The sequence below is a fragment of the Hermetia illucens genome, chromosome 5 (assembly GCF_905115235.1).
Source record: "Hermetia illucens chromosome 5, iHerIll2.2.curated.20191125, whole genome shotgun sequence".
Taxonomy (NCBI): domain Eukaryota; kingdom Metazoa; phylum Arthropoda; class Insecta; order Diptera; family Stratiomyidae; genus Hermetia; species Hermetia illucens.
The window spans coordinates 57,383,568-57,402,217 of record NC_051853.1 but is presented as its reverse complement, the minus strand read 5'-3'; the positions used below and the strand labels follow the sequence as shown (position 1 = coordinate 57,402,217).

Sequence of the window (18,650 nt, the reverse complement as noted above, 5' to 3'; positions counted from 1 at the left end):
ACTATTATGCCTGGCGAAGTAATTTTTTTCACAGTGGCTAAAGTCTTTTAACAAGAGAATGTTAATCGTCTTTTCTAGGAACTGCTGTTGTATCGGCCCGCGTTCAACTTTCATTAAAAAGATCACAATTTAAGTCCGAGATCAGGGAGTCACTTCCCTGTTGACTAATTATTTTGGGCATATACTGAAACTGGATGGCTTGGAGGACAAGTTGTTTTTATAATAATATTCGTTGGCGCAACAATCCATATTGAATCAGGGCCTTGAAGTGTGTTAGAGCACTTCATTCAAGACCGTAACGGTACACTACAGTACACTGTAGGAGGCAATGTGGTCAGCGTTGCGCTCGCCCGAGATTATTACCCTGATTTGATTCAGGTACTCACAGCTGAGTCGATTGGCATTCGACGTCAAATCACGATGCAAATCTCACTGCCACCAGGGGCATGGGTTTTAAACGGATATAAGTGATAGCCAGGGGACAATTTCTTTATATTGCCGTGTGGGGTGTCAAATGAAAGGTGTTGATTATCAAAGAAGACAATAATCTTACTTTGATCTCGGGTACGGAAGGGAGTGAGAAATTCAAGAAATATACTTACGGAGAGACAGTTATTTCCAGAAACAATTCAATCTAAAATTCCGGAAAAACTTCTGGTGATGTGCATATATGAAATCTAGGCATTAGAAGATACCCCACCCCGATATCTATTCAAGCGAGGTTAATAATGATAGTTGATTTCTATATTCTGGTCTAGGGACCCATTTGACGATCAATGTCTACCTGCGTATGACCCGTTCGAACTTTCAACAGCAATACGAATAGTAACATTACTGCCCCTTCCCCTTCTCTCAAGTCCACTTGATTTTCTGGACATATTATGATTTGATTTATAAGATGTACTCATTTAAATCAGCCAACTATGAACTTAATTTTGGTGGTTGGTATTACATTGAAAGAACAAGTGTTGTTTGCGTTTTTGGTTTGACTTCGGATCTAGACTGGTTAGGAATATAATGTTTGATCGGGTCTTTTAATTTTTTGGAGTAGCGAGCGTCTCTGAACAATTTTATTGCTCAGCGAATGTTTTCTTGGCAATTATTTAATTTCTTGTTATATCTGTTTTTATTTTACAGAATACCATTAACAATATTCAAACGGCAGCGGAAATGGTTTCGCCATGGTTAGTATCATCTGAAGTAGTTTCAGCTCAAAAAGGCAAAGACTCAATTATATTACGAAAGTCAGTTATAACAACACAATTGTAAGAATTCGAAGGGGATCAGAAAAAACTAAAAAGAAGGAAAAAATAGTTCTGAAAAAAGTTGATTACTTAATGCAATATTTATTATCATTATCTTATTCTAGAAGGTAGGAATGAAACTTGTTTAACGAAATTTTTGCATATCATAATGGCTCAGTTAGTGGACCTAGAGATTTGTGTAACGTTTTCCAAACAAATGAACAAATGAACTGAATTTAATACATTTATACTCGTGAAACTATCGATCCATGGAAATATTATTTAACATGGCGAATGACGATCAAAGTTTTCAAATCTCAAAGCTCCATCAATTAGGCCTTTATTGTTTTCATGAAATAATCAATTGAATGTATGATTGATTATGGTGCCTTATTTACATATTTAATACTTTTATACAAGAGGTGAAAATTTAGTATTAAATACGTGGAGTATAGTTTTGCAAAGTTTTACTGGCAATTTCGACGGAAGTTTTGATCAAAGTTTTATATAAAAGGAGTCATTTATATACAATGATAAATGTGCAATCAGTTTTTATAATTGCTCAGTGTCAAAAATAATGAATAAGTAACTATAATGTAATTCAAGCAAGGTTTCACTGTATGGAGTTAAGAACATTTCTGGAATTTTTTTCGGAACATTTGAAATTATATTCAGGAAACTTGGATTTTGCTTGTTTGCTCATGTATTTAAATTGTTCTCTACGAAATAACGATGTTTTGTTATAGAATGTCATGAATTCTCCCAAAATTAATATTATTTCATATTCAGTCATTATCATTCCATTTGCCCATTTTTTCGATATCCACATGAACGAAAGCGAATATTTTCTTAACGAATTATTAAAAATCTATTCTTCAAATTTCCAAATTTCTGTATTGAGCGATTAATGACACAATTCTTTGCGAATCGATCAACATTCCAATTTAAAAAAATCTTTATAAAAAAGCCACTTCCAAATGATTTTCTAAATACTAAAAAAAAAAATTGTGAACTATAAATTCAAAAGATTGATGAATAAAATAACTCTTGGGGTGTGTACCCATCTAACAAGTCAATTAACGAGAAAGTGCAAATGTTTTGCACTCCACCTATGTCGGTATTTTTGGGCCGGCCCTGAAATTCTTCCTACATTACATATCGAATGAAATCAAACGCAGGCAGCTAACGAAAAGCATTCCTTCCACGTTGTTTTCAACTTTTTTTACATATTGTACGCGACATCAACGATCTGTAAACAAGTTTCGCATACTTGTGCTGTCTTATTGTGTCGCCTATTGGTATAACTCGCGATCTATTATTTCCTAGATGTATTTTTAGAATATACACGTGATCTCATTTGCAATTATTACAAATCTGATAGAGCGATGTACTTAAAAATACATCATAAAAAATATCATGCACTGTTATGAATCTGAAATCAAAAATTATCTTTATACAAAAAAGAGAAAAACTGAAATTGTCATATTTGCATTTAGAAAAGAAGAAAGATATGAAATTTATAAATATATATGTATATCTCTATAATTGTTTTATGATATTTTTTCCGTTATCTACAATTTATATTCAATTGCTTTTATCGTTCTTTTTTAATTAAATTTATTTTAGTTGTAAGTTTACGTGAAGGCAGGCACATATGCCAAGAGCGTAGTGCCATTAGTTTAGTTTTCATCATAGAACAGTTCATTCATGAATTCTTAAAGAGTTGATTTTTACACTTTAATTCTCTAATGATTCATGAATTTCGTACACTTTTATACTTAATGAAATACAGTAAAAACGAAATGGCAGTATTTTTCATAGAATTTACATATAATCAATAACGTCGCGGTTTCATCGAAATAAAAAGTGAAAATGGAATTTACTTAAAAGGTATATACATGCTTAAAGAATGAAAAATTATTCATATGTAATTAATATATTGCCTTAAATATACAAATATATTAAGATAATTCACGTTTGTTTACTATTCCTATGCAGTCCAAACCTTATCAACTTCATATGATTGAAAATTGTTGGTGAAAATGATTTTAATAGGAAATTATTTGCGCGTTGAAGAAAATGAGAACTAAACTCGAAATAATTATTCGAGTGGTCATTCTGTTGTTTGCAGCTTTGTTGATTTTGTTTTTGTGTATGTTACTGGCCACTTATATTGATTTCGTTACATTTTCCGAGATGAGACGTAGTAGGGCCTCAAAATAAGGTAAAAAGGAGGCAACGAAAAGTAGTACCTCTTTCATTATTAACATCAAGCGGAATTCGAATAGCGAGACTGGTCATTGGTGTCAAGAATCTAAAACCAGTTCCATGGGAGATAAGAACCCCTAACTGGGAAGAAAGAGGGAAAGTATTGTACATCGACACTTTAATTTAGAGAGGAAATGCAATCTTGTTCTGCTACCTTACAATGGGAATCTAAACTTTATTAAAAAAATCTGAAGATATTTTTTGCAATCAGGCGACAGAACTAAGTTTTACAACCGAGTACTTTTAACTTTATCCGAACGTTCGACGCTCTTTGGGGTACATTTTCTTAAATGAGATATACATTTGGAATTTTTGAATGACAAAGTATGCGAATTCTTAACGAACTAGATGATAATAAAAGAGCTATTTTCCCATAAAAGTGGACATTTTGCAGCAAACTGACGATCTTATCCCTTGTTATTCGTATGTTGGAAGTTTTTATGGAAGCGTGACTGGTCAGTTGAAAATTACGTAAATTTACTATATCAAGTTTTAAATTTATATGTACAGTAGAACCTTAAAAGGCTGACCACTTCTTTTGATAAATATATGTAAATACATACCCTAGTCAAAAAAAAAAAAAATTAACAATGAATACAAAAGAAAAGTAATCAACGAAAAACAAGTTCGAAGAGAAAGAAAATACTAAAAAAAATACTTGTAAATGCTGATCGCTTTTCGAACATGTTTAACCATTCTTGGATTTACAAAGCAAAATACCGCTATGCACGTTTTCAGCTTAGGCTATTACCATTTGTGTGGTAGATTTGAAATAGGTCGCGTTTATCAAAATAGTGCCAAATTCTTGCCAAAATACATATAACCAACCATACATTATATTATTTACGTGAGTTTCTAATATGTAATATTAATTAGTCAGGATTTCGTGTGCACTGTGCAAATCTTCCTTATTTTTTCATTAACGCAGAACCTTCCTTGGGTATTCCTCAAGCGTCTTTCACTTAACGAAAGTAGTTTTTGCGGTTGTGATATTCTCATTTATGAAACTGATAAATTCTGATTTGATTGCGGAAATTAAGAATACTTGAAGGACGCACATTCTCACCGTCAAATTTCTGTGCAGATAGGTACAAGTATATCAATTAGCACTGTCATAAGCATTGGACAATCATCGCAAAAGAAGACTTGCATGCAATACCGCAAGCACGAAATGGGCATCAACCCAAATTATCTGACGTGGCGTAGCGTAAAATCGTGCGAGCGATTAGGACTGGAGAAGAAAAAAATGTCTTTAATGTCTACAATAGGCCGAAAATATTAACATTAGTGTAAAAACAATGCGCAGAGTTCCAAGGAAGGATGGTTTTGGGTTAAAAAACTAAGGTTGACTCAATGCCGTCGGAAACTAAGGAATAGTTTGCCGAAATTACAGATATTTTATTATAGAGGAATGGAAGAGGGTTGTGTTTTCAGGTAAAACAAAAATAAATAGGTCGGGGTGGGATGGACGTGAATGGACATGGCGCGTTGTGTTAGAAAAATTGAGACCACATAGGATTAAGAAAACGGTTAAAGTCCGCTGTCCAAGTTCAGTTCGGCCTGTCAGTTACACCTGAAGAGTCTGCATTTGACCGGCGGCCGTAACGTGAGAGAATTTTATTGGGCATTGTTATTGCTGGTAACAATTTTTTATAAATGCTCACAAACAAAAATATTTCAAATTCTCGTCTCAAAGCCTTCCACGTCCAGACTTGAACTACTGGTGTTGCGTCTTGCCGGTACGTGGGTGGTGCCTTCAGTTCAATTGGCGGCCGGGTGCATTGCCGGTTCATCCTGCGTAATTAATAGACCGAAATGAACGTGGATGGCGGTCTTAAGTTCGGTGGGGGTAATGTGATGATGTGGGGTTGTAAGACTTCATCCGAAGCATTCCGCTAGGGTGCGGAAAAGGTGGCTAGAAAGTCAGTGCTTTGAATTGCTCAAATGGCTACTGCAATCGCCGTATTTAAAACTTTGCCAACAGCTAGAACTCAAAATTGCGCTCTATTCTAATTGTCCAAGAAATTTGGATGAAATGTATGCTCGTGCTGTTACAGGGTAGAATAAAATTGGTCTAAATGGTTGTAAGAACTTAATTCACAGTATGTCAGACCAAATTGAAACATTTTTCAAAACAAAAGGAGAACATATACATTATTAATACAGTACTACACCAAATTTCAAGCAAACGCACAAGATCGATCGAGTTCCAATTGAAACTGAACAGTGTTTTTCATTTGCATTTTTTTGATATATTTAGTTTTGAAGTAAAGCTATCTAGAATTTTGTTTTTCATTTTTTTCAAAATTGGAAAAATTTGATCGAACTTGTGAGTCACTTTATGTCTATGAATTAAACGAATACATATTGAAATAATTTTGATGTAATTAATTTATAAAATCTTCACGCACAGATTAAAAGTTGAATTAAGCTCTGGTTATACACACACGTAAAGTGGACGTGAAGGGAATAAGCCGAGCACTTAACGAGTTGTTGAAAATTATTTCTCCTTGCTTTTCAAAGGAAGTGTGCAGAAGATTCCTGTTATCGTCTCCAACGATTCGACTGAGATTATCGGTGAGTAGTCGTCTGTGTCCTATTGACATTTTGAATTGAATTCAGAAAATAAAAACTTTGTGTAAACGAAATTTACTATTTTGCGGTGCATTGCTTTTCGATGAGCGGTCTTATTTTGTTGAAAAGTAATTTAAATTTAGATATTCTCAGTCTAAAATGGTCAGAAAACGTTAAATCGTGTGGAATTATTTGTTTGAAAACTTTAAAGTCACCATGAGTTTTACGAAGTTTCCATATAGTATGGACACTCCACAGTATTTTCCTTTTTTGCATATGCTCCTCCAAACAAAAATTGCTATATTTACCAAATCTTCAATGAAAAATCAATCTTCGATAAATTAAACTTCTCTGGAGGCGAAGGATTGAAACTTTGGCAAAAAATGATAAAATCGACATTAGTAGGAGAAGCTTGAATTCTCTTATTATAAACCCTAAATTTTTGAGCAAATTTAAAAAATAACGTCGATCTAGGGTGAACTTTTACACGTCTTATCGTCAACACCTTCGTATCCATCTAGATAAGCCGATATTATTCCTGCGGCCGCTTGAACTTCTTTCATGGTGAGTATTGGTCTTTCTCTGCTTGTTCATCGTTGCCTCCCTCCTCTTTTCCTTTTACACTATTTGCAATCAGTACTTTGTCAATAATGTCTTCTTTTATGTAATAATGTGTTGTTGTTTATCGATTTTTTTCTGTAAAATGTTTTAACAATGATTCTCTGGCCTAAGGACTGCAACTTAGAGGTCCTGTTGGCTGGAGAAAGTTGAATTTGCAACGATATCATATTAGCGGGAATTACATCCGATTGTGAGTTACCGATGAACAAGAATGCACATTTTTCATTCCTTCGTAGGTCCTTATCCCAGTCGGCGACCATTTGGTGAAAATTAAGAGATACCTCAAATATATAAGCATACTGAGTTCTAATTTTGTTTAGATTGTTCGGGTTCCACGATAGGAAAATTAATCTATAGTTGCGATATTCGACTTCATAGTGGAACGAAAATGACAGAAATTATTATCATTTATCGCGACTTGAAACTTGATTCTTATTTTCACCATAAGGACCCGAATAAGCTTGAGTTTTAGTTGGTATTTTTTACCTTATTTTTGCCTTAGTTAAAAAAAGGTTTTGTTGTTATCATACATTAAAATGCTTTTTATCGACTTGCGTTTTAATATTACTTATGAAGAATAATTTCGTCGGCAGTAAGGTATAGCGCAAATAACTTTCTTTAGCTTACCGCAACCTTTCATTTTGGCGCAACTTAACTCTGTGACGACTCTCTTGAGAAAGTATGCCAATGTTTGATTGCATCACATTTCCACCAACTTTATTTTATTATTTATTTTACGGGAACCCTTGACATTATTCATTTTTTAAGGATATAGGTGTGTGGAGTATCACATGAAAGTTCTTAGTTAGTACTTTCTGAAACTGATATTAGTTTTGACGTGAATTGTAAAGTGCGTGAGTAAGGAATCAAAGTGTACACGTTTAAAGTGAGACAGGATTCATTTTCGGAAACTACCCAACCAAAAAATCGGAAAAAAATCAGGGTGGGCACTTAGATGAAATCTAGTCCTCAAAATATGTGTCATTTCGATATCTGCTCAAATAAACTTACTAATAGCATATTACCAACTTTTTGAAATTGACTGAAAACCCCCCTTGAGTTCATCCCAGGAATATTATACCAAATGCAGCAGCATAAAGACAATATCTTGCATACGCATGACAAATTTCATCGAAATCTGGCAATTAATGCCAGACTTATAGTAGTTTAAACTTTTACTTAATTTACTGCTTGTAAAGCCATGCAAATAAGATGCTGACGTCAAAGTTAACGAGAATAATTAACATTCGCGTGGAATGTTGAAGTCGCATATATGAGGAATCTACATCTCCCCAGCCCTTTTTAAGGTTTCGTGTAAAACACTTATGTGAAATCTAAGCCTCGAAAGATGTCTCATTCCGATATCTGCTCAAATAAACTTAGAAATCGACTGAAGTCCATTCAGGAGTACTACATCGGCATAGAAGACAGTATACTGCATATGCATACCAAGTTTCATGAAAACCCGGCTGTTAGTGTAGAAGTTTTAGCTGTTCAAACTTATCAATTTCGTGAATTTACCGCATCCTAAGCCATACAAATAAGATGTTGACGTCATAATTAACGAGACTAATTGACATTCGAGTGAAATAAATATTACAATTCCATTCCTGAAGAATCTACTTCTCTCTAGCGCTTTTTTGTATCTGTTGTAGGTTAAGTTCTTTACATTTACTAATAATATTAAACTCCGAGTGTGAAGCGTATGAGTTTGACTACTATCAATATAGTGCTTTCCATCAAATGATTTATTTAAAATGCTTTCTATAAAATAGAGGGTAATGGAATTTTTAACTATGTACACATGGAATTGCCATGCACTCATCGCTCCTCACACAAAGCCTTTTGTACCTGAAGCGTCAAGCTTCCGGTTTCCCGACTTGTTTTTAAGTTGAAGTGTCTCTTCCGGAGCCACGAGAAAACTACAGGCCTAGAAAGAATCAGCTACTTTCCCGCACTCTCGCCAGGCCTGCATATTGCCAATTGTATTGAAAAGAAAATAACTTACAGTCTAGTCTTCATTCAGGCTTGCAGCCTCCGAATTCTTTCGATCAATACCGATTAACATGAAATTCGGAGTGGGAGTAGAAGGTGGCGTAAGAATCAAAAGTAATGTAGGGTGACATCCCTTCTCGGGGGGTGGAAAATTTTATATTCGAAAGAGTCGCAGAAATCGATTAAATGGTCAATTCTAAGCAAAAAATGTTTTATGAGCATTTTGCGTACAAGTAGTAGTTTTCGAATTATTCATATTCAAACATGTCGGTTTTCCTAGGACAAATGCATATTTTTAAATGGTTTTGGAAAATAACTCGAAAACCATGGGTTTTATGTATAAAAGATGCAGGGCAGGAACAAAGCATATCTAATAACGAAAAGAGTGAATATTTTAATTTTTTTGTAAATGCAATATGGATTGAGTTGTGGCTCGTAAAGTGTGACTTAAAACAAAATTGAACACTTGTAATTGTCAAATAACGCAAATTTAATAACTTTTTCGTGGAAATCCAAATAAAGTCTTTTATAAGTGCTTAATTATTTGGCGAGGAGGCGCACATCGGTGCTATTATAACTTCTGTTTCTTAGGCCATTTTCTACTCCCACCCCAAATTTCATGGCAATCGGTTTTGGCCGAAAGAATTCGGAGGCTGCACCCAATTTTTAGCTTCAGTGTCTTTTTCAAAAGTTTTAAAAGAGAAGAGAATGTGAACAACTATGTTAAAGTTAATGCTTATTATAATGATGAAAAACGGAGCAGAGCATAGGATTATATTCGCAAATAATTTCCTATGAGGGGGATGAATAGTATGATGGAAGGTGGAATCGAAATGAATTGAGAAGAAGAATGAATAGAATGAAGTTGAGAAAGCACTGTCTCGTTGTTTACTGAGTCAAAGTGTTTGATAAGTTAATATGAATGATATGGAGTTTGAACCATTGTCTACTGTTAAAATACGAAAAATTACCGTTTTTTTCTTCATAAAGAATATGACAAAAGCTATCGATTAAGAATTTTCAATGCTTAACTTTGCCCTTTGAACTTAACAATTTCACCTAAAGCAGTTCCGATAAAAAAATGAAATTAGTGTGTTGCGGAGTCGTTTATCTTGTGTGTCGGTTGCTTCATTTTGCCATAGAATGTTCACGGACAGAATGGAGGCAGGTCCCTCAATAACTGCCGTGGTAGTACGGATACCACCGTTTTCACTTAGGAGCTCGGCAGCATGGTTCCCTCAGCTCGAAGCGCGATTCGATTTAACTGGCGTGACAATAGACACCACAAAATTTAATCACGCTCTTGTCGCGCTGGATGAGGACATTTGACATGCTGCTGCTGTTATAACAGAGCTCATTAAGGCATGTCTGTGAGTAAAACGGCCAAACTCAATCACATACTGACGGAGGTAATGCTTGGTGACTGTGCGCCAAGACAACTGCTGCGCAGAATAAAGCAGTTGAGTGGAAGCAAGGTCGGCACCGAGCTGCTAGAGTCTTTGTGGCTGCTGAGACTTCCGGAAAGCAGAGAGGCTATCTTGGCATGTGCGGAATAAGGTCTTTGGACACGTTGGCCACCATTGCAGACAAAATCCGCGAGGCTCACACGCCACACGTGGTTGGTAAGGTATCTCATGACATCTCAAACCCGTTAGCTCCGCCGCAGCAAATGGCCGACCAGCCACAGTTTCTAAATAAGTTGGTCAGTTAAACCAAATAATGATAGAAAATTGATGGGTAGCCCAAGATTTTTTTCATAGAATCTTAGTTGCATCCTTATCGAACGGTAAAAAGTTGGTATAAAAACTTGATATTAAAATATTGAAAAAAGTCTGAATTGGTAATGGAAAAATCTTAATTTGGAATTTAAAATTCTGAAATGGATCTGGAAAAATCTGAAGTTATTTTGGAAAGTTCTGAAATTAGATTGGAGAATTCTGAATGGGTTTGGAGAATTCTGAATCAGACTTGCAAAACCTATGTATCACTCAGATGCCGGAATTGATCTTGAAAATTGTCCACCTTCAACTGATTGTGGAAAAGTTGAAAAAAGGTAGATTGGTAAAGTGGCTCGGATGCTGGTTTAGAGCCTCCAGTGCATTGCACCGACTATATAAATTACTTTACTCTTTTATAAGCCCATAGAAGATGCATGTATGAGCAAGTTTTGGAGTATTAATTAATTTGTCTACTTATTCACTAATGAATTCGATTCTCACTCGTCTCAAACTTCCACGAGATGGTTGCTTTGATATGAACTAGATTTTCATTGTAGTGTGGGAGTGTATCCATTAAATGTTTTTCAAATAAAAATCAGTGGTTGGTCAAATTTTAGCACACTTCTCCCCGCCTTCATCTTATCCGCAATAAAGAACCAACTGTTTTTTCCTTCGACCAACTGATTAATCAACTGGGTTTTTGAGCCACAACAACAAAAAATCCTAGACAATACCACTTGCATCCGGCAGCTTGAGCAGCAAATGCAAATATTCCTATATTGCCTGGAGCGGTCCATTTAGGGAAAATTCATCTAATCGTGCGTCAACTTCGAATTCCACATAACAATACTATGCCAAAATCTAAGGAACAGGGCTCATTATTAAAGAAAGGTTGGGGAAATAGCAGTGGTATTTTATTTAGTTTCAGAAACTCAATAAGGACAATAACCACACTGCAGTCAGAAAGGATCGATATTGTTGGCCAGTATTTGAAGTAAACGCGTTGATAACGATGTTAAATATTTTTCGGAACGGCCTTCATACTACAAAAATAAAGCATTTTGGAACCCAATTTTTTCGCTATAATAAAATGACGTACACGAATTAAATAACATTCGCTTTTATTTCACATTATTAACTGAAAAAAAATATATATTTATATAAATACGCTTCCTGTTCTAGTATCAATAAAAAATTAGGTCATTTGTTTTAGTATACGAAAAATATTTAAAAATAGGACAGTAAACATGCATGCATACTTACACTTTTTCAATTTACTTTACCTAGTGTGCGGCTACCGACAGGGAAGCTAGCGCGGATATTTTAAGCATGAATGTAAAAGCTTGAATGAAGTATGACCTGAAATTTGAGCTTGGGAAGGATTAGTACTCCTCGTAGGAAACTATGCAAAAGCACGATTGTATTGGCGTTCTCCATAGACTTCTTCGCGATACCATCACGTACATAACTTACTAGAAAAATACGATCGCTTTCCCTATTTTTAGACACCCGACTCCAAAGCGTTTCTAATTTCAAATATTACCACAGTCAAAGATCGTGCAACCATAAGCTGATGATCTTGGAATTGCCACCCTTGGCGCCCGCCCGCACATTTTTAACTCAGGAGCTCCAAGGGCTTTGTCGACTCAGCATCTCTATCGCGCTCTGCATTTCCTTTTTTATCCATCCTAACGAACCAACCCCACCGGGTATACACAAAAGATCTAGTATCTCATCTGAAAGAAAGTTCGCTTTTCCAATACACCAGCACTCCTAAGTGCCGGAGTGCGTAATCTTTTTCTGGTTCAGGAACGCTGACGGAGAAACAACCGGGAGATCCTATGTTCTTGCATACCGCACTGTTTCTTACATGGGGGGTTATGGTTGCGTAGCGCATTATAAAGAGTCGCTGAGACTAAGCAATCTTCAAAAATTCCAAAAATAGTCAGGACTGGATGAGAGGCGGCGATGCTCATGGATGGATGTGCTACACAGTACACAGTCTTTTTGCATGTTTTCCTCCTCTCTAAGAATTTTTCATGATTTTCCACATAAAATCTCGACTGCTTCTGCTATTTTTAGAGATTCTTCTGAAATACTTTTCCGGTGGTAAGATCGGGGCGTGGGCTTTGTTTTTCGTGGGTGGATATTATACAATATAATTTTTTTTCGGATTTCACAAATACGAGACGTTCTCAGGTGCTTATCATATTTCGAAAGAGTATTTTGTTTTCCGAAAATTGCTTGATTGATGGTTTGAGAAAAATTGGCTGTTTTTGAGTGAATGAAGGAAAAAGAAAGAAATTTGCAAGAATGATTGGTTTGAAAACATGGCACCGTCAAAAATAAGGTTTCATAATTCAATTGAGTGATCAGAAGTGAAAGAGAGGGTACTGCCGGGAGGAAGGCAGGGGGTGAGTTGAAAAATGTTTGAAGCTCAGCCTTGAGTTCACCAAGTTATTCAAACGATTGTTGTACCAATCACAATATAATTCTTTTTATTGTTATTTTGATGGATTTTTTCTTAAAAAGTCAGCAATGCTTAAAAAATATTTGCCTCAGTTTACATAAAAAAGAATAGGATGTTGTTCTAGTTGTCAAAAATTGGAATATCTACGCTGGTGTTATCGTCGGTGTTGTTGACTGATGACGCAGTTACAGATTGAGATGTTGTATATCCTTTTGGAAATTGAGTAGTCATATGAGTAGAAATAATAAATTAATGACAGTCTTTGTTCTTTTTTTCTATATTTTATATACAATTAGCGTGATCATCATAATAATTTCCAAATAATGTTGTATCTTAGGATATGCTTTTCGCGATGATGTTGTTGAAGTTGTTGATTTTTGTCTCGAACATTTTGAATTTTCGGTATATTATTCTTTGAATTTTCATTATTGTATTATTAAATTTATTTAATATTAAAATATTAAAATTAATAAAATGCTTAGAAGCACTTGCGGTGGACAATTCCTGGGCCGGATTCGTCGTATTCTTGCTTGGAGATCCACATCTGTTGGAAGGTAGACAAGGAAGCCAAGATGGATCCACCGATCCAGACGGAGTATTTACGTTCTGGTGGAGCAATGATCTTGATCTTGATGGTGGATGGAGCCAAGGCAGTGATTTCCTTTTGCATACGATCAGCAATACCTGGGTACATGGTGGTACCACCAGACATGACAATGTTAGCATACAAGTCCTTCCTGATATCTACATCGCACTTCATGATTGAGTTGTAGACGGTTTCGTGGATACCGCAAGATTCCATACCCAAGAATGATGGTTGGAACAAGGATTCTGGGCAGCGGAAACGTTCGTTACCGATGGTGATGACTTGACCATCAGGAAGTTCATATGACTTCTCCAAGGAGGTGGAGGCAGCAGCGGTGGCCATTTCTTGCTCGAAGTCGAGGGCGACATAGCAAAGTTTTTCCTTGATATCGCGAACAATTTCTCGTTCAGCGGTGGTTGTGAATGAGTAACCACGTTCAGTCAAGATCTTCATGAGGTAGTCAGTCAAGTCACGGCCAGCCAAGTCCAAACGGAGGATGGCGTGTGGAAGAGCATAACCTTCGTAGATTGGTACAGTGTGAGAGACACCATCACCTGAATCCAAGACGATACCAGTGGTACGACCGGAAGCGTACAAGGAGAGCACAGCTTGGATGGCAACATACATGGCTGGGGCGTTGAAGGTTTCAAACATGATTTGGGTCATCTTTTCTCTGTTAGCCTTTGGGTTCAATGGGGCCTCAGTCAAGAGTACTGGGTGCTCTTCTGGGGCGACACGCAATTCATTGTAGAAAGTGTGATGCCAGATCTTTTCCATATCATCCCAGTTGGTGATGATACCGTGTTCAATTGGGTACTTGAGGGTCAAGATACCTCTCTTGCTTTGTGCTTCATCACCAACGTATGAGTCCTTTTGTCCCATACCGACCATGACACCTTGATGCCTTGGGCGACCGACAATGGATGGGAAGACGGCACGTGGGGCGTCATCACCAGCGAAACCGGCCTTGCACATACCGGATCCGTTGTCAACGACTAATGCAGCAACCTCATCGTCACACATGTTGGCGGATTTGTGTTGTCTGTAAAAAATAAGAAAAATTCGTTAGAATACCGTCGCGGAGTCTTGCTAAAGAAAAATTACGGCGTCGAGAGACAAGGAAACGTTCAGTCTGATATAATAACGAAAAATTGAAAATTGCCTCCCGCGATTTAAAGATTCGTCTCCGGGCTATTTCGGTAGCGGCGATATGAAAAAATTGGAAAGATTATCCGAAGTCGAGGAAAACTTAGAAAAATGATTTCGTTCTAAAAATACTCTGCCGCCGATCAACATAGCATATGAATCTGCTGATAGAAATGAGAAAATTGACTTTTCATCTTACCCGCGAGATAATAGAAAAATGAAATTCTCTTTTAGAAATGAGGAAATACTATGCAGATTCGCGTTTAGACGTTGAGAAGAAAATTAGCAAAATTTTATTGAAGCTTTTGCAGAAAAAACGTGATTCAACAGGAAAACGCGAGTGAAATTTTAAATCTTTTCGTTAGATAATTTTCTCGGAACCAAAAATATGTTTATATGATGTGTAGATTGTTCTCTGCGGCGAATATTTTAATGAACCCTCAAGGAAATATTTATTGAAATATTATATCACCGGAAGCGATATTTATTTTTGAGATACTATGCGATTTTGATTGATTGAAGAGATTAAGGGAAATATTGAATATTTCAAAATTCAGATATGCAAAGTTAAGAACGACGATACGAGGGCAGTTTGATTTGGAAAAATTAGAAAAGTATCTATGAACGAATCACTTATATAACGCGTACAAACTTGAGCGTTTCAACTGGAGTTTTCAAATCCTTGGAGTACTCTGGTAAACGTGTATTAAATCCACTGATTCAGGTATTCAATTCGAATGTCTATTCCTTGGATTCAATTATTCTTTCGAATTTCAATGAAGGTAATCCAAAAAAATTAAATCCGTATAATCCTTTGTTGCGAATGCGGATATCCAGGGAAGCAGTGTGATTTAATTCACGTTTATCGATTTTTATCCAAAAAGTTTGAAACCACTAATTACTGTTACCAAAAATCACTGATTCAAAATATCTTAATTTTTAAGATCTACTAAGTTACTGACCGTTTCACAAAACTATCAAGACAAAATCAACACTTTCGCTGTAGAACTGCGAGTGACTCCTGGATTTTGATGATCTAATATTTATACTGTTCTATTTCATCTGCACAATCGTCAAAATTTCCGAAGGCGTACGCTGAGCCGTGTGTGTGTAGTGGTAAATATATCTAACAAAATATGAAATTCGGACGGAAATAGATATATGGGCTTTGTACTACGGATTTTACTCAATAGGATTTGTATACAGCAGGCGTGGATCAATCCGCAAACACACACATGCGCACAAGCGAGAGATACACGAGGAACGTTCGCTTGGAAAATCTCGTCGTAGCGATCCGCATGATGCCGAAGAGAAAATTTTCGGGCATCCCATACATGGATTGGGGTCTGATTGAAGAATTTTCATATGCAAAATTTCTTCAGCATGATTTTTCCGACCGTTACACTTCCATATATGATCGTGTGAACAGAACAGCACACAGCAAAGAGGGGTAAAACGTTGGTGCCGGTGGAGGATTATGATGTACAGGTGATCGTTTTATTTGTACTTTTTCATAAATTCCTAATGATCGATTCATTGAAAGGTGCATAGCATCTTCGTGGGATGTATTTAATTTTTCCTCAATCGCCTGAGAAAGTTACATTTTCTTATTTTGGATGGGATGAAAAAAATCAAGTGCCAAGAAGAGTTTTCTTAATATAATCACTTAGAAAATTATTTTTGGATTTTTTTCTCTCTTCATGATTATGGGTGTGGTAGTGCGCCTGATTCTGTTTTATATCATCAATCGGTAAAACTTGAAAATTATGGAGAGAAATTTGATGAAATTTCAGATAATTAGGAAAGCTAATAGGGAGTAAATTTTGGAAGGAAATTACAATGTAAATTTCGTCATCAAACGAAAACTTCTTCTACTATCTTCCATTATCAGATTTTTGATTGTTTCTGGGATGTTTACAATAATATAAATATAATGTAAAGAAGCTAAAAATATTTTGATGTAGAATTAGAATATTATTATAACTCCCTTCGAAACATATGTTCGAGCATAAGGTCATGATCCATGATATATTAGCTAACTGTAAAGGCAATTGGAATTTTAATCAATGCTCTAAGGGTTGGGGCAGGCCATACGTATGAATGCAATAGATAGGACCCAGAATATATACTTATGAATATAATAGAAATGAGGAATCCTTAAATCCTACAATAAATAAACTGCAACTAAAGCTGTTGCCTACTTTCATAATAATTGAATACTTCGCACTTGAGTATTCTTTATAAAAACACAAGTAGCCTTTTATATTTGAAAGTTGCTTATTACCTTTGTTACGGCGTTATTATTTGATCTTTATTTCTCCACCCATGCTAAATATTTTTGGACAGATTTAAGGGCCGATTTCGAATATTCTCTAGGTGGCTTAGAACTTTCGTTCCAAATTAAGGATTCTCAAGAGATACATATCCCCTAAAAGATCAGATTCCCTAAACTCAAATTTTCCAACGAAGAAAGGTATTATCCGAAAAATTACTTCTATTCTCATTATTCTGATATTATGATAGATAGAACTCAGTTTTATGCAATAGTGTTGTTCTCCTTCTTCAATGGCTCGACAAATCGAATCGGTTCTTAGCCTCCGGGATGCCTCGAGTTTTCTTGAATCAATGTGAGCGTCCTCTAGTTGCTTAGTATCAAAAACATATACATAGCCTGCACAATTTGTCCTACTTTCCTCCTTACAGTACTTATGCGTTTTTCTGATATTGAATTTCGTTTTATAAATCTGGATATTACCATCATCAGCCGATAGCTTCCCTGATAACTTAAAGTGATCGAGGTGGTTTCTAAATCAGGGAAGGGCCAATCAAAATCGAACCGTATCGGTACTTCCGACTAGAAAGTTCTTCCCTAAACGACTTGAGCAAGTCATTGTGAATCAAAATCAACAGGCACACAGGATCTTAAATCTTAAAGGAAGCGTGCTTCGCTATTTTTTGCGATATCGCTTAGTTGTTCGATAAGGTGTGGTTTAAGGTATGCTGTACAAATTACTAGAACTCCATGAAGAATGCCTCGAGATACTAAAATCTTATGTATCCAAGCGAAATATGGAGGAGCATATTCTGAATTGAAAAAAGGGCAGGATTTTGGGTCTAACACTGTTTGTTTAGTATAGTAATGATAAACCTTGTAGTTATTGGAGTCAAAATAGCGACATTTGCAGATGATAAAAATACTGAGCAAGCAATAAAGAAACTGCAAGAAGTTATTGACATCTAAATGAAACCAAATCATCATTATCATCAACGGCGCAAAAACCGGTATCCGGTGTAGACCTGCCTTAATAAGGAACTCCAGACATCCCGGTTTTGCGCCGAGGTCCACCAATTCGATATCCCTAAAAGCTGTCTGGCGTCCTGGCCTACGCCATCGCCATCCACCTTAGGCAGAGTCTGCCTCGCCTTCTTTCTACTATAGATATTGCCCTTATAGACTTTCCGGGCTGGATCATCCTCATCCATACGGATTAAGTGACCCGCCCACCGTAACCTATTGAGTCGGATTTTATCCACAACCGGACGGTCATGGTATCGCTCATAGATTTCGTCATTCTGTAGGTTACGGAATTGTCCATCCTCATGTAGGGGGCCGAAATTTCTTCGGAGGATTCTTCTCTCGAACGCCGCCAAGAGTTCGCAATTTTTCTTGCTAAGAACCCAAGTTTCCGAGGAGTACATGAGGACTGGCAAGATCATAGTCTTGTACAGTAAGAGCTTTGACCCTATGGCTAGACGTTTCGAGCGGAACAGTTTTTGTAAGCTGAAATAGGCTCTGTTGGCTGACAACAACCGTGCGCGGATTTCATCATCGTAGCTGTTATCGATTGTGATTTTCGACCCTAGGTAGGAGAAATTGTCAACGGTCTCAAAGTTGTATTCTCCTATACTTATTCTTCGTTTGACCAGTGCGGCTTGATGTTGTTGGTTGGTTCGTCTCCGGTGCTGACGTTGCCACCATATATTTTGTCTTGCGTTCATTGATGTACAGCCCAAGATCTCGCATCAAT

General features: G+C 36.4%; 2 protein-coding genes and 1 long non-coding RNA gene across 5 annotated transcripts in view; 2 read left to right on the top strand and 1 right to left on the bottom strand.

The window, feature by feature from the left end:
- The window catches only part of LOC119656754 (band 4.1-like protein 5), a 33,092-nt gene extending 29,878 nt beyond the window's left edge, over nt 1-3,214 (top strand). For all 3 annotated transcript variants that reach the window (XM_038063318.1, XM_038063319.1, XM_038063317.1), the window contains one exon: nt 1,138-3,214. In XM_038063318.1, coding sequence (XP_037919246.1) covers nt 1,138-1,269 — 132 coding nt within the window. In that variant the 3' untranslated portion in view covers nt 1,270-3,214. The remainder of the gene's footprint in view (nt 1-1,137) is intronic.
- Nucleotides 3,215-5,789: 2,575 nt separating this feature from the next.
- On the top strand, nt 5,790-6,612 carry LOC119657472. Its single transcript, XR_005250140.1, has 3 exons — nt 5,790-5,841; nt 5,926-6,089; nt 6,561-6,612. It is a non-coding gene; the product is annotated as an uncharacterized LOC119657472 (long non-coding RNA).
- A 6,674-nt stretch (nt 6,613-13,286) lies between these two features.
- LOC119657471 (actin-87E) lies at nt 13,287-15,741 on the bottom strand. Its single transcript, XM_038064390.1, has 2 exons — nt 15,585-15,741; nt 13,287-14,518 (listed from the first exon to the last, which is right to left on the bottom strand). The coding sequence occupies exon 2, from the start codon at nt 14,497-14,499 to the stop codon at nt 13,369-13,371; it is 1,131 nt and encodes a 376-aa protein (XP_037920318.1). The 5' UTR covers nt 14,500-14,518; nt 15,585-15,741; the 3' UTR covers nt 13,287-13,368.
- Between the last annotated feature and the right edge of the window lie 2,909 nt (nt 15,742-18,650).

Coding starts and splice junctions, on each gene's coding strand:
- LOC119657471 (XM_038064390.1), bottom strand. CDS start 14,499: ATGTGTGACGATGAGGTTGCTGCATTAGTCGTTGACAACGGATCCGGT.